The 21081-nt window shown below is 53.7% G+C and overlaps 2 protein-coding genes across 2 annotated transcripts; one reads left to right on the forward strand and one right to left on the reverse strand.

Annotated features, from left to right (window-relative positions):
- The first annotated feature begins 166 nt into the window (after positions 1–166).
- P2RX6 (purinergic receptor P2X 6) lies at positions 167–10881 on the forward strand. The gene is made up of 12 exons (XM_046024101.1): positions 167–396; positions 1112–1262; positions 2611–2682; positions 5658–5733; positions 5942–6035; positions 6123–6203; positions 6285–6426; positions 6516–6625; positions 7810–7903; positions 7990–8055; positions 8234–8311; positions 8399–10881. The coding sequence occupies exons 1-12, from the start codon at positions 263–265 to the stop codon at positions 8480–8482; spliced, it is 1182 nt and encodes a 393-aa protein (XP_045880057.1). The 5' UTR covers positions 167–262; the 3' UTR covers positions 8483–10881.
- Positions 10882–11229: 348 nt separating this feature from the next.
- Positions 11230–15201, reverse strand: SLC7A4 (solute carrier family 7 member 4). Its single transcript, XM_046024144.1, has 5 exons — positions 15154–15201; positions 13166–14187; positions 12041–12681; positions 11664–11772; positions 11230–11543 (listed from the first exon to the last, which is right to left on the reverse strand). Exons 2-5 carry the CDS (start codon positions 14145–14147, stop codon positions 11353–11355), a joined length of 1923 nt encoding a protein of 640 aa, XP_045880100.1. The 5' UTR covers positions 14148–14187; positions 15154–15201; the 3' UTR covers positions 11230–11352.
- Between the last annotated feature and the right edge of the window lie 5880 nt (positions 15202–21081).

Raw genomic sequence — 21081 nt, forward strand, 5'->3', positions numbered from 1 at the left:
AGGGTAGGGTTGCTGGGCGGGGCTTCTCCTTTCTGTGGGGCCCTGGGCCCCCTCAAAGGGAGAGGGTGGGAGGTCCTAGGCAGCTAGAGCTTGGGACTGAACCCAGGGCTGGGGGGGTGGAGACTGGGTCTTGTCCCCAGTGGAAGTGTCCCTTTAACAGCTTGCTGGCCTGGTCCCGGTAGGCTGCTGCTGTACCTCCTTCAGCAGTGGCTGCAGCTGTTGTGCTGACTCATGTGCTCCAGCAGCCGCAGGAGCTGGAAGCATGGGCTCCCCAGGGGCGATGGCGGGCTGGGGGCTTCTGGATTATAAAACGGAGAAGTATGTGATGACCAGGAATTGGCGGGTGGGCGCCCTGCAGAGGCTGCTGCAGCTTGGGGTCATGGCCTACGTGGTGGGGTAAGGAAAGGCTCCTGGGCCACGCTTGGCTGGGGGGATAATGACTGGGCCTGCTGGGCTGAGGGTTGACCGTTTGACTCTTCAGGGGCTGAGCTGGTGGTAGCAGAGGAGAGCAGGTTAGGACAGGGGAGGAAGTGGGCAGAAGGGAGGATCTTTTTCTGTCTAGAGACCAGTGGATACAAGGGCAAGCTGTGTGCTTGTGTCCTCCTGTGTGCCCACCTGCTTCCTTTCCTGGGCCTTGTTTCCAGGCCCATATTGATCTCTGGGCCCAAAGCAAGATGGGTCTCCATCTATACCCAGGAGGCCCCTAGTGGGGCAGGAGATAGTCCCTGATGCTTGGGAGAGTTGGAGCACTAAGGTCCCTACAGGGACACCAATTTTAGCTGGGTCAGGGAAGTCTTTAAGGAGTTGGGCCTAGCCAGGACGGGGGGAGGGAGTTGGTTGGTGAAGGAGGGGGTAGTGGGCATCTCTAAGCCCATGAGAGCCTGATAGGGGACCCCCATGAAAGGCACTGGCTCGCCAATCATGGTTGGAGCTTCTTGCCTGTGCAGGGTGTTTGGGTGGGAAATGAGGCTGAAGGAGAGGCAGGGGCCCTAAATGCTGGTCTGGAAGCCCTGAGGGTATGTGAAGAGAGATGCCGAGAGGGTGGGGCCCGTGCCGTCACTGCTCACCGTGTACCAGGCAAAGGCCACACTGCCTGTCACTTCTTCCTAAGGTGGGCTCTCCTCGCCAAAAAAGGATACCAGGAGCGAGATCTGGACCCGCAGATTTCCGTCATCACTAAACTCAAAGGGGTTTCGGTGACCCAGATCAAGGAGCTGGGTAACCGGCTGTGGGACGTGGCGGACTTTGTGAAGCCACCACAGGTAGGTGCCTTGGTCCTGCTGCCAGGCGGTGACATTTCTGACACCACCCTTGCGGTGAGTGTGTGCATGAGGGGCGTGGGATGCCTGAGCGGGGCGCTGGCACCTCATAGGGCCAGGCTTGGGAAGGGTCTTACAGAGGAGTGGTACCTGCGTGGGGCTTTCCAGGATGTGTAAGAGGTTTCCGGGTGGACAAGGAAATAGACCAGGAAGCCAGGCCAGAGTAACTTCCTTTACAAAGCCTGCCCCTGGAAGAGTGGAGTATTTAGGAACTCAAGGCTGGAGCTTGAGGGTGGGGGAGGAGAAGCCCCTAGTGGGCAGGGGCTCGGGGTCTGGAGCTTCCTAAATGCTCCCCTCCCCAACCCGGGGGACTGCTGTCAGGTGCCCCTCCTCTGTCCCTTCTGCAGCATTTCCAGCTCCTTCTCCAACCCAGATTGTCCATAGCCTCGGTTTCTACCTTTATCCTGCCAATGCCGAAATTGTAGCTCCAGTGACCACCTCCCCCGAGTGCAGCTGCCTCCTGGGTGAACACCCACCACGTCCAAAGAGAAATCATCTCCCTCTCCTGGTGTGGCCTCTTTTCATCCAGTGAGGCCCAGAGCTGGACCTGTGCTTCTCTTCTGTGCATTCTGTCTCCTAGCGGTGTTCACTGCTGCCTGGGTCATCCCATGCCTGGGATGAGGCCATGATCTTCTAGTGGGTCCCCCAGTGCACGTCACCCAGCAACCAGCCTGAGCTTTCCTACGGTATCAGTCAGAGCCTGCCAGCCCTTGTTTCCACTCTGGGGGGGACTCCATTTCCATGGTGGTGGCCACTAAGTCCAGATCTTGACCACTGTCATACCCACTACCTGCTTTCCTTCCCGGGTGTGCATTGCCCCAAACTTGCGGAGCTCACACATGCAGCACTTGGGTGTCTGCCTCCTGTCGTTAGCCACCCTTTGCCCAGGTGGAGCTCATCACCTGCTCCCCTGCTCCCTGACCATGCATGCAATTGAAGGGGTCGAACTAACCCTAGCGTGGGCAGGTCCCCTGTCCAGCTCAGCTCTGGATCTTCAGTGCCTAGAAGCAGGAGGAGCTTGGACAATTCTGGGTGAGAGAATGAATATGAACATGAAAAATATACTCGTCTCAAAGTGGCAGCAGTGGGCTCTCAAAATGGCCAGAACCACCCCCCACCCCCCGCCAGCCTCTTATCACTGCTTCAGCTGGTCTCCCTGGAGATACTTTGCTGGGGTAGTGTTGATGACGTGTTGGGGCCAGGACCCTTTTCCCCCCAAGCTGAGGTGCCAGTTCCGGTCTCTCCTTTTGGGGGAGGGAAGCAGGGACCAACCCTGACACTTGCTTTCTAGGGAGAGAACGTGTTCTTCTTGGTGACCAATTTTCTTGTAACGCCAGAACAAGTTCAGGACAGATGCCCAGAGGTAAGCCTGCCCAGGAGCTTCCCAGCAGGTCCCTAGTTCCTCTGCCAGCCCTGGGTCACCAGCCATGTCCCTCCTTCTCCTTCCCACATAACTGAGGTTTCAGTACGTGCTACCATCTCTCAGGCACTGAGCTAACACCTTTTTCTGAATCATTCCACTTAATCTTCACTAATACCCTGCCTGGTAGGAATCACTGCAGTCCCATTTAAGATGAGAAGACAGGGTCTCAGCAAGGTAGACTCACAAGCTCAAGGCTGTCCAGCCTCTGGACCACTAAGCTGTCTTCTGGAGCCTTCCACCATAGCATTCTGTGAGATGTCCAGGCCCTTCTCAACCTGGTCCCACCGCTGGGCACCCACCAGCTTGTCAGTATAACACCCAGAACTGGGTATAAGGCTCAGGTGAGCTCTAAAAGCAAGAGGCAAGCTTAGAAGAAGATCATCACCTTCTCTTTCCCTCTTTTTTTTTTTTATGCGGGTGGGGTAAGATTTATTTATTTACTTTTAGAGAGAGAGCATGGACATGTGTGAGTTGGGGGTGAGGCACACTGATGCAGAGGGAGAGAAAGAATCCTGAAGCAGACTCCGGGCTGAGCAAGGAGTCCCACCTGGGGATCAGTTCTAGGACCCTGAGATCATGAATTGAGCCAAAATCAAGAGTCTGCTGCGGGATCGACTGAGCCCCCCTGGCGCCCGATTACCTCCTCTTTTCCATGCACAGTCTCTATTAATGTGTCCCAAGTCAGCTTCCATTTCTGTGGGCAAACACAGCACACTCCTGGTGATACTGAGGTCAGGGTCACTTATAACCTCTGGATATTTTTTACTACAGTTCTGGTCACACCAGAGTCTCTCACTCCCTATTCTTGTCTATTTCTCATCCGGAATCACAGGTTTTCCTCCTGAAATCTCACCTTCTCTCCTTGCCTAAGGATGTCCCACGGTTCCAGTGTCTGTCACAGAGCACACTTGCTCTTCTCTCCAGCAGTGGGTTTTTTTCCAAAAAATTTTTTATTGGGATAAGATGCATGGAACATAAAATTTACCTTCTTACCCATTTTTTAAGTGTCTGGTTCCTAGCTATGGATTTTGTTCGAGCGGTTGGCACCCAGGACATAGCCCTGGAAGCCAGACTCCACGGTGACCCTTTTTAAAAATCAGGATTAACATTTAATTACTTATGGGGCTGTAGAGTGACTGTGGGGTCACCTGTACCCTGTGTCCTGGTTGTTGGTGGTGCCACAGATGCTGGGGGCGTCACACGTCCCAGGTGGACCCTGTCCGCAAAGGAGGTAAAGTGTGTGCACAAAGGATGTGCAAATGCCCATGATATCCTTCCTTTTCTAAATGTTCAGAAGACATCTAATTAATATTCAGTGTGTAGAGTGTGTAGGCGGTCCTGAAATTTTGCGGAAGCCATCCTTCTGTGTCCTCTGGAATCTGTGTGATTCCCCTTTGCCTTGTGTCCTGGCTTTGCAGCTTCCCATGAAACTTATGGGGCTGGGAAGAAATTCATCAGATCTGACAACATGGCTTCCTGCGATGGTCCAGTGTTCCTGCCAGCTCCTCTTGGGGGTCCTGATCTTCCCGTCCCTCCCACATGCCCTGCTCTCCTTGGAGAGTAGAGCCTCTAGCAGACACCTGCTGAGCCTCAGGGAGAGTTGTGTGTGTGTGTGTGTGGCCATGGTGGGGGCAGGCAGGTCCAATGCTGGGGATGCAAAACTCCACCCCTTGTACCTCGAGCAGTTCCTACACAGGGAGCCCAGCCAAGGAGGCAGTTCCTGTGATGCGGGCAGAGGCTGTGGCTGGAGACCCAGGGAGGCATGTCTGCCAGCCCAGGGCCTCAGGAAGCATTTCCCACAGGACTGGAGACTCAAGTGGGCTCTTGTGCATGTCTGAGCAGAGGGAGCTGTGTGAGAGGAGGCACCTCTGGGGTCCCCTGCTGTGGAGTGGGGTTGGAGCCTAGATCTGGATTAAGGGGGCAAAGGGGTAGCCTGACATCTCAGGGGCCCTGTGAGCTCTGCTGAGGAGCTGAACTTGATCATAGCAGCATGGCGGAGGCAGAGATGGTCTCTGCTGAATGAGGGGAGGCAGATGAGGCAGAGCCCAGGCCCTGTGGCGGTCATCATGGGGTCTAACTGGAGGAGCTGGTGGTCCAGCTAGGGTGGAGAAGAGAGGTGGACTCAGGACACAGGGGGCCCTACTCTGTCCTGTGCCCACTGTCTCGTTTGGCTTGGAGTCTCTGAGCCTTTCTTGCTGGCACCACGTTCCTCTGGCTACCCGAGCCCTGTGACCCCAACAGTGGTGTTTATTGTTGGCCTGACGGGGAATTGTGTCTGTGAGAGTGTGCCTTTCTCTCCAGGCTCTAGGGCTCCCAGAAAGCTTGCCACATCCCCCTTCTGACTGATCCCTAGAATACAGTGAGTGTGCAGGCACTAATGTCCCTGCTTTACAGAAGAACAAGCAGGGAAGGGACTAGTCTGTGGTCCTTCAGCAGGTGTGTGTGGTCCTACCTACTTCCCTCCCCAGACCCCACCCACCAGGGTCCTTCCCTTTGTTCCCCACACCCAGTGCCTCCACCCTGGCATGAACTTGCCCTTCCCGGAGTCCCTTCACCTTCCTTATTTTGTCATCTGAGTTGGACCAGAGGGTCTGGGCCTCTGGCTAGGAGAGAACAATCAGGAAGGAAGGAGGCACATCACAGCTTCACCAGCACACAGGCTCCGGACCCTCTCCCCAAGCCCTCCTGGGGAGCCTTGCTCTGCCTTGGAATACAACACCTGCCATCTCTAGCTGGCTGGGTCGGGGGGGGGGGGGGCTGCTCTTTTTATTTGTATCCCCCCCAGATTTCCTATGTGCCCCCCAAACTCAGGCATCTCTATGGGTGGGGAGGGCTGTGTCCCCACAGCCTGCAAGGCTGGGTCAAGAGGGGAGACATACCCCGGGCCCTTGGCAACTCTGCTCTCCCCATCTCAGCACCCCTCCATCCCGCTGGCTAATTGTTTGGCTGATGAGGACTGTCCTGAAGGGGAGACGGGGATTCACAGCCATGGTAACGTGGGCCCTGTCTTCCAGTGCCTCCCCTCGGTGGGGACTCCAGGGGCTGGGCTGGGACCCTGGGTGGCTCTTGAGGGCAGGCCTGGTGGTGCCTCTGCATCTCTCCTTTCTGTCAACAGCCCCCTGCCCCTGCCCGCCCCCCAACCCCGGTCCCCTGACCCTGTGGAAATTTGAGGGCCTGGAGTTTGTCTTGTGTTTTCAAGGCATAAAAACGGGCCAATGCGTGGAATTCAACAGGACCCACAGGACCTGTGAGATCCAGGGCTGGTGCCCCGTGGAGAGCAGCGCTGTGCCCGTGTAAGTGTCCCATCCTCCCCCCCACCTCCAGGGCGGGGCCCCAGAACTGCAGAGCCTGCCCTGCATGAAATTCCCCTCCACCCACAGGAAGCCCCTACTGGTCCAGGCCGAGAACTTCACCCTATTCATCAAGAACACAGTCACCTTCAGCAAGTTCAACTTCTCCAAGTAAGCATGGGTGGGTCTTGCTGGCCCCAGACCCTGCTGGTCTCCTACCTAACCTGAACCTCCCTCCATTCCCCTCCCCAGGTCCAATGCCTTGGTCACCTGGGATACCACTTACTTCAAGCGCTGCCGCTATGACTCACGCTACAGCCCCTACTGCCCTGTGTTCCGCATTGGGGACCTCGTGGCTGCGGCTGGAGGGGTCTTTGAGGACCTGGCATTGCTGGTGGGTCCATGAGGGGCAGGGCTCCAGGAGGGCTCGGGGAGAGGGTCCGGAGTCTGTGTGCTGGTGAAGCAGTGATGTGCCGTGTGCAGGGAGGTGCCGTGGGTGTCCGAATCCACTGGAATTGTGACCTGGATGCTGGGGGTTCCGACTGCCGGCCCCACTACTCCTTCCAGCTTCAGGAGAGGAGCTACAACTTCAGGTGCAGCCCCTACTGCCCTCCTGCTCCTTGGCCAGGTTCCCCCTCATCTGTCCCCCTGTGGCAGCCAGGACCCAACACACAGCGGCCCACCCCTCCGGGCACCCTGCTGTGTGTCCAAGGAGGGCCCCAGGGACAGGAGGGGAGTTCTCAGCCCCAGGTCCCCCAGGACGGGCTCTGGTCCAGCCTCTCTCCTGATCCAGTTCCCCCACCCCCCACTCTGTGACTCTTCACCCCCAGCCCCTGCCCCACACTATCCCACCTTCATCTAGCATCTCCCTCCTCAGCACACAGTGGGGGTTTCTTTTTTACTTTAGCCTTAGGTCTTATCTAAAAGTTCTCAGAAACCTATAGAAAAGTACAAAGATTAGTACCGTGAACACCCATATCCATCCACCCTTCATCTGGATCCTCTAGGGTTTTTTGGGGGGGGCTTTATTTATTTTTGGGGGGGGCTTTATTTTTTAACATCTTGCCACATCTGCTTTCTGTCTCCCTCTCTAGAGTGAGCTGGGTATATTTAGACAGATTTCAGAGGGAACTATTTGCAAGTGAGTGGCAGACATCTGACAATCTTCCTCTCGACACTGTCCTGAGAATGAGGACTTTCCCCACGTGACTGCTGTCCCATTGTCACACTCAAGAAATTTAACATTGGCAGAATAAATCTAATATTAAACTTCCCCAACTGTGCCAGTAATGGTCCTTCATCTTTATTTTTCCAATCCCGGATGCACTCAGGAACCTTGCGTTGCATTTATTGCTAGATCTTTGAGTCTCCTAAACAGATCTCCCCCGTCCCGTCAGAATCCTCCTGCCACTTCCTGTCACCTGGTCATTGTCACGGATCTGCACCCAACAGCCACTGGGCCTGGAGATGATGTTCCTTGACATCCCTTCCACCCTTTAGACTCACACAGCCCAGGGCTTGCCTCCCTACCTGCTCTCACCCCTACTACCAGTGCCTGTGTAGGGACCTTTGGTCCCCTCTGCCCCCTCAGCAGGCAAGGAGCTTCCAAGAGGCAAGTAGGTCCCAATTTGTCTTTCCCCTGTGCTCCCAGCCATGACACCGGGCTGAGACAGCCCTTTTATAGAGTCAATGGATGAGTAAGAAGGAGGCCCGGGAGGGCCGGGCCAGCCCAGGAGTGGCAGCAGAGCAAAGCCCCGACTTTCTTTCCTGCCCGCAGGACAGCCAGCCACTGGTGGAAGGCCTCAGGTGGGGAGGCCCGGAGTCTGCTCAAGCTCTATGGGATCCGCTTCGACATCCTCGTCACCGGGCAGGTGGGAGGTGTTGGGTGAAGGCAATGGGGGGTGGGGGGTAGGGGAGATAGTCATAGCCCCAGAGGCTCAGTCCAGGTCTGTCTCAGGCAGGGAAGTTCGGGCTCATCCCTACGACCATCACTCTGGGCACTGGAGCAGCTTGGCTGGGCGTGGTGAGTCTGGCCGATGTGGGCTCCCTCTGGCTACAGTGACTGTGAGCCCAGGCCTGCCAGGTGCACACCGAGCACCCCAACCTCCACCGTGCATGATGTTGTTTCTGGGGTGAGGGCTGGGGAGGCAGCCAAAGGGCAGGCTGAGGGCCAAGACACAGGTCTGCCCTGCCTCTCCCAGATCACCTTCTTCTGTGACCTGCTGCTGCTGTACGTGGATGGAGAAGCCCATTTCTACTGGAGTACCAAGTATGAGGAGGTGAGCTGTGGGCCTGTCCGGACCCCGTGCTCTATATCGCTTTGCAGGATATCGACCAGAGCCCTGTTCTGATGTTCTCCTCTGCAGGCAAAGGCCCCGAAGGTCACCCGCAGCCCTGAGCAGACAGAGCCAGCTTCTACACCTCTGCACGTGGCTGCCCAGCTGTCTTAGAGGGGACCCAGTCTGGGAACCACATACCAACACCAGAGTGGCCATGCCCAGTCTCCCCGCCCCCCTGGCCCATTTCTGTGGCTGTTTCCTGCTCTTTGCAGGGTAGGGGCCCCATCTTGGGGACCTGCTGGATAAAGTCCCAGCAGGAGCAGGGTCGGGGTTAAGGGAGAATTCCACCCTTCCACTCCCAGACAAACTGACCATCCCCTGACTCCAGCTTCAGCAGGGAGCTGCCTGGGTTAGGGGGCACAGAAGCCAGTTTTGTATATAGACTCGCAGCAGAACAGATGCTACAGAGAAGGGGAGACCCTGGGGCACCCACGTGGCAGGGCAGTGGGCCAGTGGGGGTCCTGCTCTGTCTAGGTATAGAGAACTCTCTCCCAGTCTCTGTCAGTAGTGTTCCCAGTTCCCTGCTTACCAGTGGTCAGCACTGGCCCTCCCACTGGCTGTGGCCAACTCTAGCCCTCCTCCCTCTGCCAGCACCCCACCCTTATTGTAGGTAGAGTTCCCCCATCTCAGCTGCCCTGCACTGGGATCTGTGTAACCCAGGTCTGAAGCAAGGTAGAAAGAAGCCTGGCAAGAGGGGTTATCTCCACTGCTCTGGTGTTGGGTCGCCTGGGACAGATTCCTACCCAACTCTGGGCCTCGTCCATAGAACAAAGAGTGGATCGGCAAATAATCGAACCTCTTGAGAACTCCAAGCAAGGGCAAGACACCCTTTGGTCTCACACCTGCCCAATTTGTGGGCATCAGCTCATCTCTGGTGGTAGCCCTTGGGCTGTGGGGTTTGGGATAGGGAGGAGAGGGTAGAGGAGCTGAGATGGCGGTCACTGGGTCCTTTGGGATCTTCTATGAGCTTCCTCATTAACCCCCCCAAATCCAACTCCTAGAACCCACACCCTGGAGCCATGGGGGTAGGAAAGCTGTACTCTGGAATTTATTGCTGCCCAAGGTCATATCTAAGAACCTGTCCGGGCATCTGCTTGTCCCAGCCTGAGGCAACTGCATGTAGGAGACCTTGATCATAACCCCAGGCAGAACCCAGGGGCTAGAAGGAATGTCCCTAACAAAGGACACAAAGGCCCCCAGCAGGCTGCCTTGGTATCTTTCTGGGGTCTGAGTCCCTCCCCCTGTCCCAGAGTCCCACAGTCAGGAGGGGAGGAACAAGGGTTGCAGGAGCCAAACTCCCTGTGTTCCCAGGGCAGAGGCAGGAATTTGGGAGTACCCACTCGAGGGAGGCAAGGGGCTCCAGGTGTGCTGGTTGCTTGGTGGCAGAACAATGAAGACCAGCTGGGGAGGGCGGGGGCTCAGGCTCAGGTTGGGCTAGCATCTGGAATCATTTGGTTTCTGGAGCCTGCAAAGCCTCGGGGTCTCGCCAAGGGGAAAAAACATGGCTCTGAGGCCCGGTTATTGGATTGGGGTCCCATGTACCTGGTTGTCCTCAGGGGCCAAAAGAAAGCTGTCATAGCTGCAGAAAAAGTCAAGAAGTAAAGCCTGCTAAAGCCAGCAGCTTCCTGTGTTGTCCTTCTAGGCAGGATCGGGGACTTGGAAGCAACTCTGATGGACCTAGTGTGGCTTTAGGGAGATCACTGGAGGAAGGGGCATGGTGGGCCCGGGGACCCCCCAAGGACTGGGGCCTCACAGCCACCAGTTGAGCTTGCAGGTCCCTGGAGGCATGTATCCCATACATGGTGTACCATCCTGAGCCTTTATCGCAAAGCCCTTGAGGGACAGGGGAGAGAGGAAGGAGTGCCAGCTATGACAGACAGCTGTGGCCAGGGCCTGAGGCTGGAAGCAGCTGTTGCCTCCGTCTGCCTGTGGGTGCACACCGCCAAGGTAGCTGTGCAGGCCACGTAGGTACACGTCTCAGAGGAGCCCTGGGCAGGCCTCGGGAACATGCTCTGCTTTCTGGGAGCCTTGGGAACCCAGGAGGACCCTGGAATTCCCCTGCCCTTCCTAGACAACCTTTCTGGGGCCCAGACTTTGCTCTCTAATCTGCCTCCCCCAACCAAGGGACATATGGGGGGAGCCTGGGGTGGGGGGAGCCTGAATTTGCCCTTTTCATGGACTCTTCCTCTCTTGGTGTGTCTAGAGCTCCCATCGGAGCTGGGCTGAGGGCACCAGCCCTCCCCTAGGACCCAGGCCAGTTGGTGTGTCTGATTCGGGGTAGTCCCAGAGCTGGTGCCTCCCTCTTGCCAAACCTCAGCATCTTTGCTGTGAATTGGAGACAATAACCTGGTTCTTGGGGGGAAGGGGGATGGGCAGGAAAGCACTCAGCGCCCCAAGGAATGAAACAGTGGACACAGGGCACCTGGGTGGCTCAGTGGGTTAAAGCCTCTGCCTTCAGCTCAGGTCATGATCCCAGGGCCCTGGGATCAAGCCCTGCATCGGGCTCTCTGCTCAGCAGGGAGCCTGCTTCCCTTCCTCTCTCTCTGCCTGCCTCTCTGCCTACTTGTGATCTCTGTCTGTCAAATAAATAAATAAAATCTTTAAAAAAAAAAAAAGAAAGAAACAGTGGACACAGCAGCAGGGCATGTGGCTGGCCAGTAGGTTATTATTGTGGCTATCTGGGGCTGTGGGCCACTCCTCCCCAACCCCTCACCACCCTCATCCACCCCACCTGCTCATAGCTAGACTTGCTCATGAACAGGAAGGCGCTCGACGAAATATTCACCCCACCAGCACTGGCCACGGCCCACTCCCCCAAACCCAAAGGCACTTGGGCTAAGGCCCTAAGGTCTCGAGGATCCCCTCAGCATGGACAGGCCTGCAAACCAGAGCTGGCTCGGAGACGAGGGACTCCCTGCCCCCTGGGATCCTGAGGACACGGGGGAGGGGCAGAGCAAGCAAGGGCAGGCATCTCGCTTGATTCATGGACTGGTGGGCTGCTCCGTGAGGCTGGGCTCCTGGGCAGGCACCTGGCTGGAGGGCTGCACTGGCTGTACCACCTCCTCTAGGCTGGTGCTGGGGAACACCACGTAGCGTGTGGCAGTCAGCTCCGGCGGCTCCCGCTGGTTCTCTTTGCTGTGCCAGATGCCATAGCCAAAATACACGGTGAGTCCTGCAGGAGTTGTGGGAGACTGAGCGGGGGTCGGGGGGAGGTTTCCCAGCCCTGCTTGCCCTCCTCGCTCGCCTTCCCCCGGCAGCCTGCCCGGGGCCCCCACCCTGGCCCCCCACTCACCGATCAGCAGCCAGATGGAGAAGCGCAGCCAAGTCAAGTAGCTTAGCTTCAGCATGAGGCTCACGTTGAGGAGGATGCTCAGGGCTGGAGTCAAGGGCACCATGGGGATCTGAGGGGGCAAGAGTGGGGCTGGGCTGAGCTGTAGGGAAGGTCTGCTGTCTCAGGGCCTGATTTCTCAAGAGTCCACAGAGCCTTTATCCATCTCTGGACATCTGGGAAATAAGAGCCTCCTGTGCCATGCAGAAAGAGAGGGGGATGGATGCATGGGCCGCCCCCACCCCTGTGAACCCTGGTTCATCCTGGCACAGCAGAGGGGAGGAAGGGGCAAAAAGAGCTAGCTGGACTGAGAGCCAGTGGCCGGTGGCTGGGGGAGGTACCTGGAAGGTGTCTTGCAGACGCTGTTGCTGGTGGGCCCCCAGGACGAGAAGGCTGAGCAGAAATGCGACAGAGCTGAGCAGGAGCAGCAGGATGTAGCCCCAGTATGGGAGGTGCAGGGCTGAGTCCCCAAAGACCAGGACACAGGCCAGGGTGATGGCCGAGGCCACCAGGATGCCGAGTGCCCAAGCCACAGCAGCTCCGGGGCTGAACCTGCCTAGGAAGCCCAAATAGGGCCTCAGGGCTGGCCGCAGCTGCCCGGGCTCAGGGGCTGAGGCCTGCTCAGTGCCCACCAGCTGTATGTGGTCTGAGAAAGAGTGGTACTCTTTGACCCTGGAGCCAGGGCTGGCTGGGCCTGGGGAACTGGCTGGAGGGGTCTTCTGGAAACGTAGCACCAGAATGCTGGTGGCCACGAAAGTGTAGGCCAGCAGCGTGCCAATGGACAGGAACTGGACCAATGCCTCGAGGTCCAGCAACAGCGCCAGTAAACTCATGAGGCCCCCGAATACAATGATGCCTGCCAAGGGCACCTGCGTCCGGGGGTGCACTCGGGCAAACACCTGGAAGAAGAGCCCGTCGACGGCCATGGCATAGACGATGCGTGGCAGGGAGAAGAGGCTGCTGAGCAGGACAGTGTTCATGGCTGTGGCAGAGGGTAGGTGAACTGGTCAGCAGAGTGGACAGGCCCACCAGGGGCCCCCGCTGGGAGCTAGGACAGGCACAACCCCTTGGGAACATGGACATGAGTCTGTCTGGGATCTCAAAGTGAGCCTGAGTATATGTGGGGTGTTGGATTATTACCCTCTCCATCCCTCCAACCCCCGCCACCAGGAATGGGACACCCTAGTTTAGGCGACAGGCCCATCAGAGAATTTGATGAGCGTTGAGCCCTTTTCCCAGCAAAGGACCTAGAAGCACAGGCTCAGAAGTGCTATTTTAGGTACGATTGGGGGAAGGAACAGTGAGGAGGGCCCTTCCAACAAGCCTGGAGAGTCTAATGGTTACCACCTTCTTGGACCTGTTATGCAACTGGTAAACAGACTCAGATGGAGACATGCTCCCCAGGAAGCTTAGGGTGGGGAACCCACTGCCCTGTTCACTCCCACTGTGCTGGAAAGGCCCCTTACCGCAGATGGAGCCAGCTGCCACGATGAAGCCAGCCCAGCTATAGCCCCGCCGGTAGAAGGCGTCCGCTAGGGCAGAGTCAGGGTTCAGGCTGTGCCATGGCACCATGAGGGTGAGCACAGTGGAGACGAGGATGTAGGCGCCGGCGGCCAGGCTGAGCGAGATGGAGATGGCTATCGGCACGGCTTGCTTCGGGTTCCTGGCCTCCTCACTGGAGGCGGCAATGACATCAAAGCCCACAAAGGCGTAGAAGCAGGTGGCGGTGCCGGCCATGATGCCGGAGAAGCCAAAAGGCGCGAAGCCCCCCTCCTCCGCACTCCAGTTATGCGGGCGGGCCAGGATGAAACCCAGGATGATGATAAAGACGATGAGGAGCAGGCTGACCACAGAGAAGATGTGGTTGAGCCAGGAGGAAACTCGGGCTCCGCAGGAGATGAAGGTGGAGGCCAAAAAGATGATGCCGGCAGCCAGGAAGTCTGGGTAGTGGGCCAGCAGGGGCACCTGCCAGGTTCCAATGTGGGCCTGGGTGAAGTTGTGGATGCGGTGGTTGAACATAGAGTCCAAGTAGCCACTCCAGGCACGGGCCACGGCTGCACCACCAATGAGGTACTCCAGGAGCACATTCCAGCCGATGAGGAAGGCCCACAGCTCACCCATGGACACGTAGGTGAACAGGTAGGCAGAGCCTGTGCGGGGTAACCGGGCCCCAAACTCCGCATAGCACAGCGCAGACAGCAGGGAGGCCACGGCAGCCACCGCAAAGGACACGAGCACCGCAGGGCCGGCCATCTCCTTTGCCACAGTGCCCGTGAGCACATAGAGGCCCGAGCCCACCATGCCACCCACCCCCAGCAGAGTCAGGTCCAGCGTGGACAGGCAGCGCCGCAGGGATGTCTCCATGGTTGACTCCTCCAGCGGCTTCAGCCGGTTCAGTTTCTGGCAGAAGCGCGCCAGGCTGGCAGCGCTGGGCAGCCCCCTGACCATGATGGGCAGCTGAGAGGAGCACCAGGCCGGCTGCCTGCACCTACCAGGGCCAGAGGGGAATGACAGGTTGCCCAACCAGGTACGGACCAGGCTTTAGCCTGCTCTGTTCATCCCCCTGGGGACCCGAGTGCCTGCATAGCTAGTTTGCCTGGGGGCTGGGATCAGTCAGGAGTGGACAGAAGGTCACACAGGGAAGAATGGAGATCCTGTCGGCCTCTGGGCAGGTGAGGGAACCTTGTGCTGCTGGACCTGGGCGCTTTAGTGGGGTGGGGGGATTCTGAGGGTGAAAAGGGTGCAGCTCTAGGAAGTGCAGTTGGGAAAGGCTCCTTGGTCTGGTATAGGAGAGCAGGGTGGAAACCCCAGGCTTCCCAGGAGCTGGGCAGGGCCACCAGGACCCGGAACAGGAGGGGCTCTGCTGTCCTGGGCTGAACCAGGTGGCTTCCTGGGCTCAAACAGTGGCACTCACCACCGCGCAGGCACGCGCGCGCGCGCGCGCACACACACACACACACACACACACACACACACCCCCCACCACACACACACACACACACACCCCACCACACACACACACACACCCCACCACACACACACACACACCACCACACACACACACACACCCCACCACACACACACACACCCCACCACACACACACACACACACACACACACACACACCCCACCCCGAGGGACTTGGTTCTGTGCATACTCAGCGGCCAGGAGGCGGGGCGCTCTTGGCCGAGCACCCCAAGCCAACGCTCCATTCCCTGCCTCCGCCCCAACGGGCCACCGCGAGGGACGTGGTTATCTGCCTACCAAGCGGCCAGGAGGCGGGCGCTCTTGGTTGAGCACCCCAAGCCAAAGCTCCATTCCCTGCCCCCGCCCCAACAGGCCATCGCCGCCCGCTGCCACCGCCACTGCCTGCGGAGCCGGTTCCACCCGGGAATCCGAGTCTTTGCCTCCTCTCAGGCTCGAGCACGTCCCTGTAGAAGTCGCTGAGACTCACCTGCTGTCACTGCTGTCGCTGCTCTGCACGCTGTGCCTGCCTTGCCTGGCTGACGCCGCCTGCGCGCAGAACCCGCCCCCACCCCTCCTGCGCCAGATCCTGCACGAGGCCCCACCCACCTCGCCGTTTGCTTAAGCACCCACATGGCCCACCATACCCATACCTCACCTGATGGAGACCCCAAGTCACCAGATCTAGGGAAGTCCTGTTACTGTGCCCGGTTCACAGATGAGGAAGCCCAGGCCACCAGGTAAGTGGCTAATTCAGATCAACTGGGTGGCCCTGGGAGGCAGGCAAGATTAAGGACCCAGTCTGGAGGGATCTGGAACCCTTCCCTTTGCCACTGATGCAGTAACCCTCCTTGATTCTTCACCTCTGCACAGGTACTCCGTTCAGCTGGTCACGATTCAAGTTCCCTTCCCCCAATCCTGGGGCGTTTTGGGGGAGAGTCAGGCAAACCTCTGGTAAGATGAGGGTATGGGTCTGGCTGAGTAACCCCAGGTAATCCCTGGCGGGTCCTGTACAATGAGATGGCAGTAAGCCACCCTCATACATTGGTGAGGGCGTGCAGAATTTTGGGGAGTGTTCTGTGTGTTGGAAGAACTCATGCCGGCTGCTCTGAGCCTTGTCCTAAAAAGCAACAATCTATAGCCTTCCAGTTCAGGGCACCCCCAGGGCCCTGCAGATGCCAGTGACAGCCCCTCCTGGCCTAGGAGCACCTGTCAGGCTTGGAGAACCCTGGGGGACCCCAACAGCAGCTTCCCACTTGTGAGTATCAGTGAGAGGTCATATGCTGAGCACTACTCCATGCCACTCCCCACACCACAGGCGGTCCCCATGTCCCATCATGGAGTCGTTGCAAATTCCCCTCAGGCTTCCTTATTCCTGGGGCTGAGGGGTCTTTGTCCCGCTTTTTTCACTTTTTGAAAATGAAAAATTTGGTGTGACATGGTGTTAACTTGTCAGCAAAATGACGGTAGTCCATGCAAGTAAAGCAAAACCAAAACGGATTTTAGGGGTACCTGCAGCCACTCTGGATCAATGAGCTGGTGACAAGGTGGGGGACTCCCAGCAAGATGGTGCCACTTGGAACAGTCTGCCTTGGCTAACCCCCTTGATCCCTTCTGATACTCTGTTGACGTCTTGAGGAGCTTCAGATGGGCTCCCACTTCCTACAGGGATGACATCTCCCTTACTTTGCTCCCCTTGGTCTAAACATAACTGAGCAGAAATGCCTCCACAAAAATCTAAAAAAATGTATTTCTTTTTTTAAAATTTTTATTTATTTATTCAACAGAATAAGAGTAGTAGGCAGAAAGGGAGACAGAGAGAGATGGGGAAGCAGGCTCCCTGCTGTGCAGAGAACCTGACTGTGGGGCTCTATCCAGGACCCTGAGATCATGACCTGAGCTGAAGGCAGAGGCTTAACCCACTGAACCATCCAGACACCCTAGAAAAATGCATTTCAACCCAGGAGACTGGGGCAGGTTTGTAACAAAATCTCTCCCCCAGGCTTCATCAACAACCACCTGAGAGCTGGCACGCAGTGTTCCAGAGAACTGACTTTTTAACCATCCAGAGAAGGCTCTCCATGTATATAAGTACATATTTGAGGGCAAACATAGTTGACACAGTGAACTGTAACCTTCGGAGATGTGACAGGGCCAAGTTCTGGGACCCCGCTGAACAAGGCAGTTACAAACAGCAACCTGATGAAGACGCAGTGAAGCTAAAGCACCAAAAAGAAAAAAAGAAGGAAGAGGAGGAGGAGGGAGAGAGGGGGAGGGAATACCTAACTTATTCTACAAAGCCAAAGGCATCACAAGAAAAAAAAAAACAAACTACAGACTACTTTCTCAACAAAATACTAGCAAATTGAATCCATCAACATATAAAAAGGGCCAAGTGGAGTTTATCCCAGAAATGCAAGGTTTAACATAGGAAAATCGAGCAATGTAACATGCCATGCTAATAAAGTAAAGAACCAAACCATATGATCATCTTAACATACACACAATAAAAGCACTCAACAGATGAGGAATAAAAGGGAACATCCACAGCCTGCTATGAAAAACCTATAGCTTAAAAAACCAACCAACCAAACAACCAACCTTTGGCTTATATACTCAATGGTAAAAAACTGAAAGCTTTCCCTTGTGATAACAACATAAGGATGTCTCCTCTCACCACTTGTACTCAACATTTTACTGGAGGTAGTAACCATAGCAATTAGGCAAGCATGTGCAATAAAAGGAATCCAAACTGGAAGAGAAGTAAAACTACCTCTAGTCCCAGGTGAAATGATCTTATGTATAGAAAATCGTAAGGAATCAACCCAATGAAATAAATAATAAACAAGTCCAGGAAAAGTACAGGATACAAGAGTAATATATATGAATCAGAGAATCTAATGTGGAATATGGTGACTATATTTGACAGCACTGTATTACCTAATTGAAATTTTCCGAGAGTGGACCTTAAATGTTCTCACACAAAAAAAGTAAATATATGATGCGATGGATGTGTTGATGAACTAGATGGGAAGAATCCTTTCACAGTGTTTAAGTAAATCAAATCATTGTGATGTATGCTTTAAACGTCTTACAGTTTTGTTAATTATATCTCAATAAAGCTGAGGGAAATTTCCAAAATCAATTGTATTCCTATATATTAGCAATGAACTCTCCAGAATGAAATTAAGAAAATAACTCTGCTTACACAGTCTCAAAAATAAATATATTTATAAAGATATTTAGAATAATACATCAATTATATCTCAATAAAGCTGGAGAAAAGGATGCTTAGAATTAATTTAACAAAAGAAATGCCAGACTTAAAAAAAAAGAAAGAAATGCAAGACTTGCACACAAATTAAAGTAGACTTAAATAAGTGGAAAGACCTAAATAAGTGGAAAGAACATCCTATGTTCATAGACCGGAGCACAATATTGTTAAGATGACAGCACTCCCCAAACCTGTCTGCTGATGCAATGTAATGCCTATCGAAAACCCAACTACCTGTTTGCAGAAATTATCAAGCTGATTCTAAAATTCACATGGAGATGCAAGGGACCCAGAATAGCAAAAACAATTCTGAAAAAGAATAAAGTTGAAGAGACGCCTGGCTGGCTCAGTTTGTGGAGCATGTGACTCTTGATCTCAGAGTTCTGAATTGGAACCCCATGTTGTGTGGAGAGATTACTTAAAAAAAAAAAAGGAATCTGGGGCACTTGGGTGGCTCATTCGGTTAGGCGTCTGCCTTCTGCTAAGGTCATGATCCCAGGGTCTTGGGATATAGCCCCGCATTGAGCTCCCTGCTCGGCGGTGAGCCTGCTTCTCCCTTTCTCTCTGGCCCCACTCCCCCTGCTTGTGCTCTCTCTCTTTCTGTCAAATAAATAAATAAAATCTAAAAAAAAAAAATCTTGAAAAAAGAGAACAAAGTGAGAGTACTCCCACTTCTTGATTTCTAAACTGACTATAAAGCTACAGTATTTAATACAGTGTATTACAGAGAAAAGGATAGATATATGAATCAATGGAATAGGGCTGAGAATCCAGAAACATGACCAACTGATTTTTTTTTTTGACCAACTGATTTTTTAAAATTCCTGTCCAATTTAAGTCTATGGCCAATTGATCTTTAAAATCCTTAAAAAATAGACTTTATTTTTTAGAGCAGTTTTAGGTTCATAACAAAATTGAGCAGATGGTATAGTTCCCATATACCCCCTATCCTTACACAAGCACAACACCCCCCCAATAATCAGTACCCCCTACAGAGTGATACATGTATTATAATCAGTGAGCCTACATGACACGCCATTATCACTCAGGGTCCATAGTCTACATTAGGATTCACACTAGATGTCCTACATTCCATGGGTTTTGACAAATATATAATGTGTATCTACCATTATTATATCATACACAATTGTTTTTCTGTCCTAAAAATCCTCTGTGCTTTGCCTGTTCCTCCTTTGCTCCACCCTAACCCCTGGCAACCACTGATTGCCATGGTTTTGCCTTTTCCAGAATGTCATGTAATTGGAATCATACAATATACAACCTTTTAAGATTTTTTTCATTTAGTATTATGCATTTAAGATTCCTCCATGTCTTTTCATGGTTTGATAGCTCATTTGTTTTCAGTGTTGAGTAATATTACATTATCTGGGTGAACCGTAGTTTATTTATCCATGCATGTACTGAAGTATATCTCGGTTGCTTCCCGGTTTGGCAATTATGAATAAAGTTACTAGACACAATGGGATGCCTGGGTGGCTCAGCGGGTTAAAGCCTCTGTTTTTGGCTCAGGTCATGATTCCAGGGTCCTGGGATCGAGCCCCGCATCGGGCTCTCTGCTCAGCAGGGAGCCTGCTCCCCACCCCCCTCACCTGCCTCTCTGCCTGCTTGTGATCTCTGTATGTCAAATAAATAAATAAAAATCGTTTTTAAAAAAAAGCTACTAGACACATCCATGACCAAGTTTTGGTGTGGACATAAGCTGTCAACTCATTTAGGCAAATATGAGCATATCTTAGAGAGATATTGCAGGTTGATTCCACCGAATAAAGCAAATAACATAATAAAGCAAGTCAAATTAAATTTTTGGTTTCCCAGTGCATATAAAAGTTATGTTTACACTCTACTGTAGTCTATTAAGTGTGCAGCAGCATTATGAAAAAATATATACATACCTTAATGAAAAAGTACTATGGTGCCTGGGTGGCTCAGTTGGTTAAGCATCTGCCTTTGGCTCAGCTCATGATTGCAACATCCTGGGATCAAGCCCCACATTGTGGGGGCGGGGGTCCTTGCTCAGTAGGGGTCTGTGTCTCCCTCTGCTTGTTGCTCCCCCTGCTTGTGCTTGCTCTCTCTTTCTCTCTGTCAGATAAATAAATAAAATCTTTTTAAAAATTAAAAAAAGAAAAAGTACTTTATTGCTAAAAAATGCTAAACATTGTATGAAATTTCAGTGAGTCAATCTTTTTGCTGGAGGAGAGGGTCTTGCCTTGATGTTGATGGCTGCTGACTGACCAGGGTGGTGGTTGCTGAAGGTTGGGGTGGCTGTGGCAATTTCTTAAAGTAAAACATGAAGTTTCCCGCAATGATGGACTCTTGCTTCCACAAACAATTTATCTGTAATGTGCAATGCTGTTTGGTAGCACTTCACCCCCACTAGAATTTTTTTTTTAAAGATTTTATTTATTTGACAGACAGAAATCACAAGTAGGCAGAGAGGCAGGCAGAGAGAATGGGGGAGGCGGGCTTCCTGCCGAGCAGAGAGCCCGATGTGGCACTAAATCCCAGGACCCCGGGATCATGACCTGAGCCGAAAGCAGAGGCTTTAACCCATTGAGCCACCCAGACGCCCCAACCCCATTAGAACTTCTTTCAAAATTGGAGTGAATCCACTCAAACCCTGCCACTGATTTATCAACTAAGTTTATGATATATTCTAAATCTTTTGTTGTTATTTCAACAATTTCCTTTTTTAAAGATTTTATTAATTTATTTATTTGAGAGAGAGAGAGTGGGGGTGGGGGAGGAGCAGAGGGAGAGAGACAAGCAGGCTCCACACTGAGCTCAGAGCCCAGCATGGTGTTCAATCCCATGACCCCGAGATCATGACCCCTGCCAAAATCAAGAGTTAGCCACCCAACCAACTGAGCCACCCAGGCTTCCTGTCATTTCAACAGTTTTCACAACATCTTCACCAGGAGTAGATTCCATCTCAAGAAACTACTTTCTTTGCTTATCCATAAGTAGCAACTCCTCATCTGTTCAAATTTTATCGTGGAATTATAGCAATTCAGTCACATCTTCAGGCGCACTTCTAATTCTAGTTCTGTTGCTATTTCTATCACATCTGCAATTACTTCCCCCACTGAAGTCTTGAACTCCTTGAAGTTGTGCATAAAGGTTGGA

This window comes from Meles meles, chromosome 12 (genome assembly GCF_922984935.1).
Source record: "Meles meles chromosome 12, mMelMel3.1 paternal haplotype, whole genome shotgun sequence".
In the NCBI taxonomy this organism is placed as follows: Eukaryota; Metazoa; Chordata; class Mammalia; order Carnivora; family Mustelidae; genus Meles; species Meles meles.

Coding starts and splice junctions, on each gene's coding strand:
- P2RX6 (XM_046024101.1), top strand. CDS start 263: ATGGGCTCCCCAGGGGCGATGGCGGGCTGGGGGCTTCTGGATTATAAA. Junction 6,036..6,122: donor GAGAGCAGCGCTGTGCCCGT/GTAAGTGTCCCA, acceptor CTCCACCCACAG/GAAGCCCCTACTGGTCCAGG. Junction 8,312..8,398: donor GGAGTACCAAGTATGAGGAG/GTGAGCTGTGGG, acceptor TCTCCTCTGCAG/GCAAAGGCCCCGAAGGTCAC.
- SLC7A4 (XM_046024144.1), bottom strand. CDS start 14,147: ATGGTCAGGGGGCTGCCCAGCGCTGCCAGCCTGGCGCGCTTCTGCCAG. Junction 12,682..13,165: donor GGCAGCTGGCTCCATCTGCG/GTAAGGGGCCTT, acceptor CCTCTGCCACAG/CCATGAACACTGTCCTGCTC. Junction 11,773..12,040: donor GTCTGCAAGACACCTTCCAG/GTACCTCCCCCA, acceptor TTGCCCCCTCAG/ATCCCCATGGTGCCCTTGAC.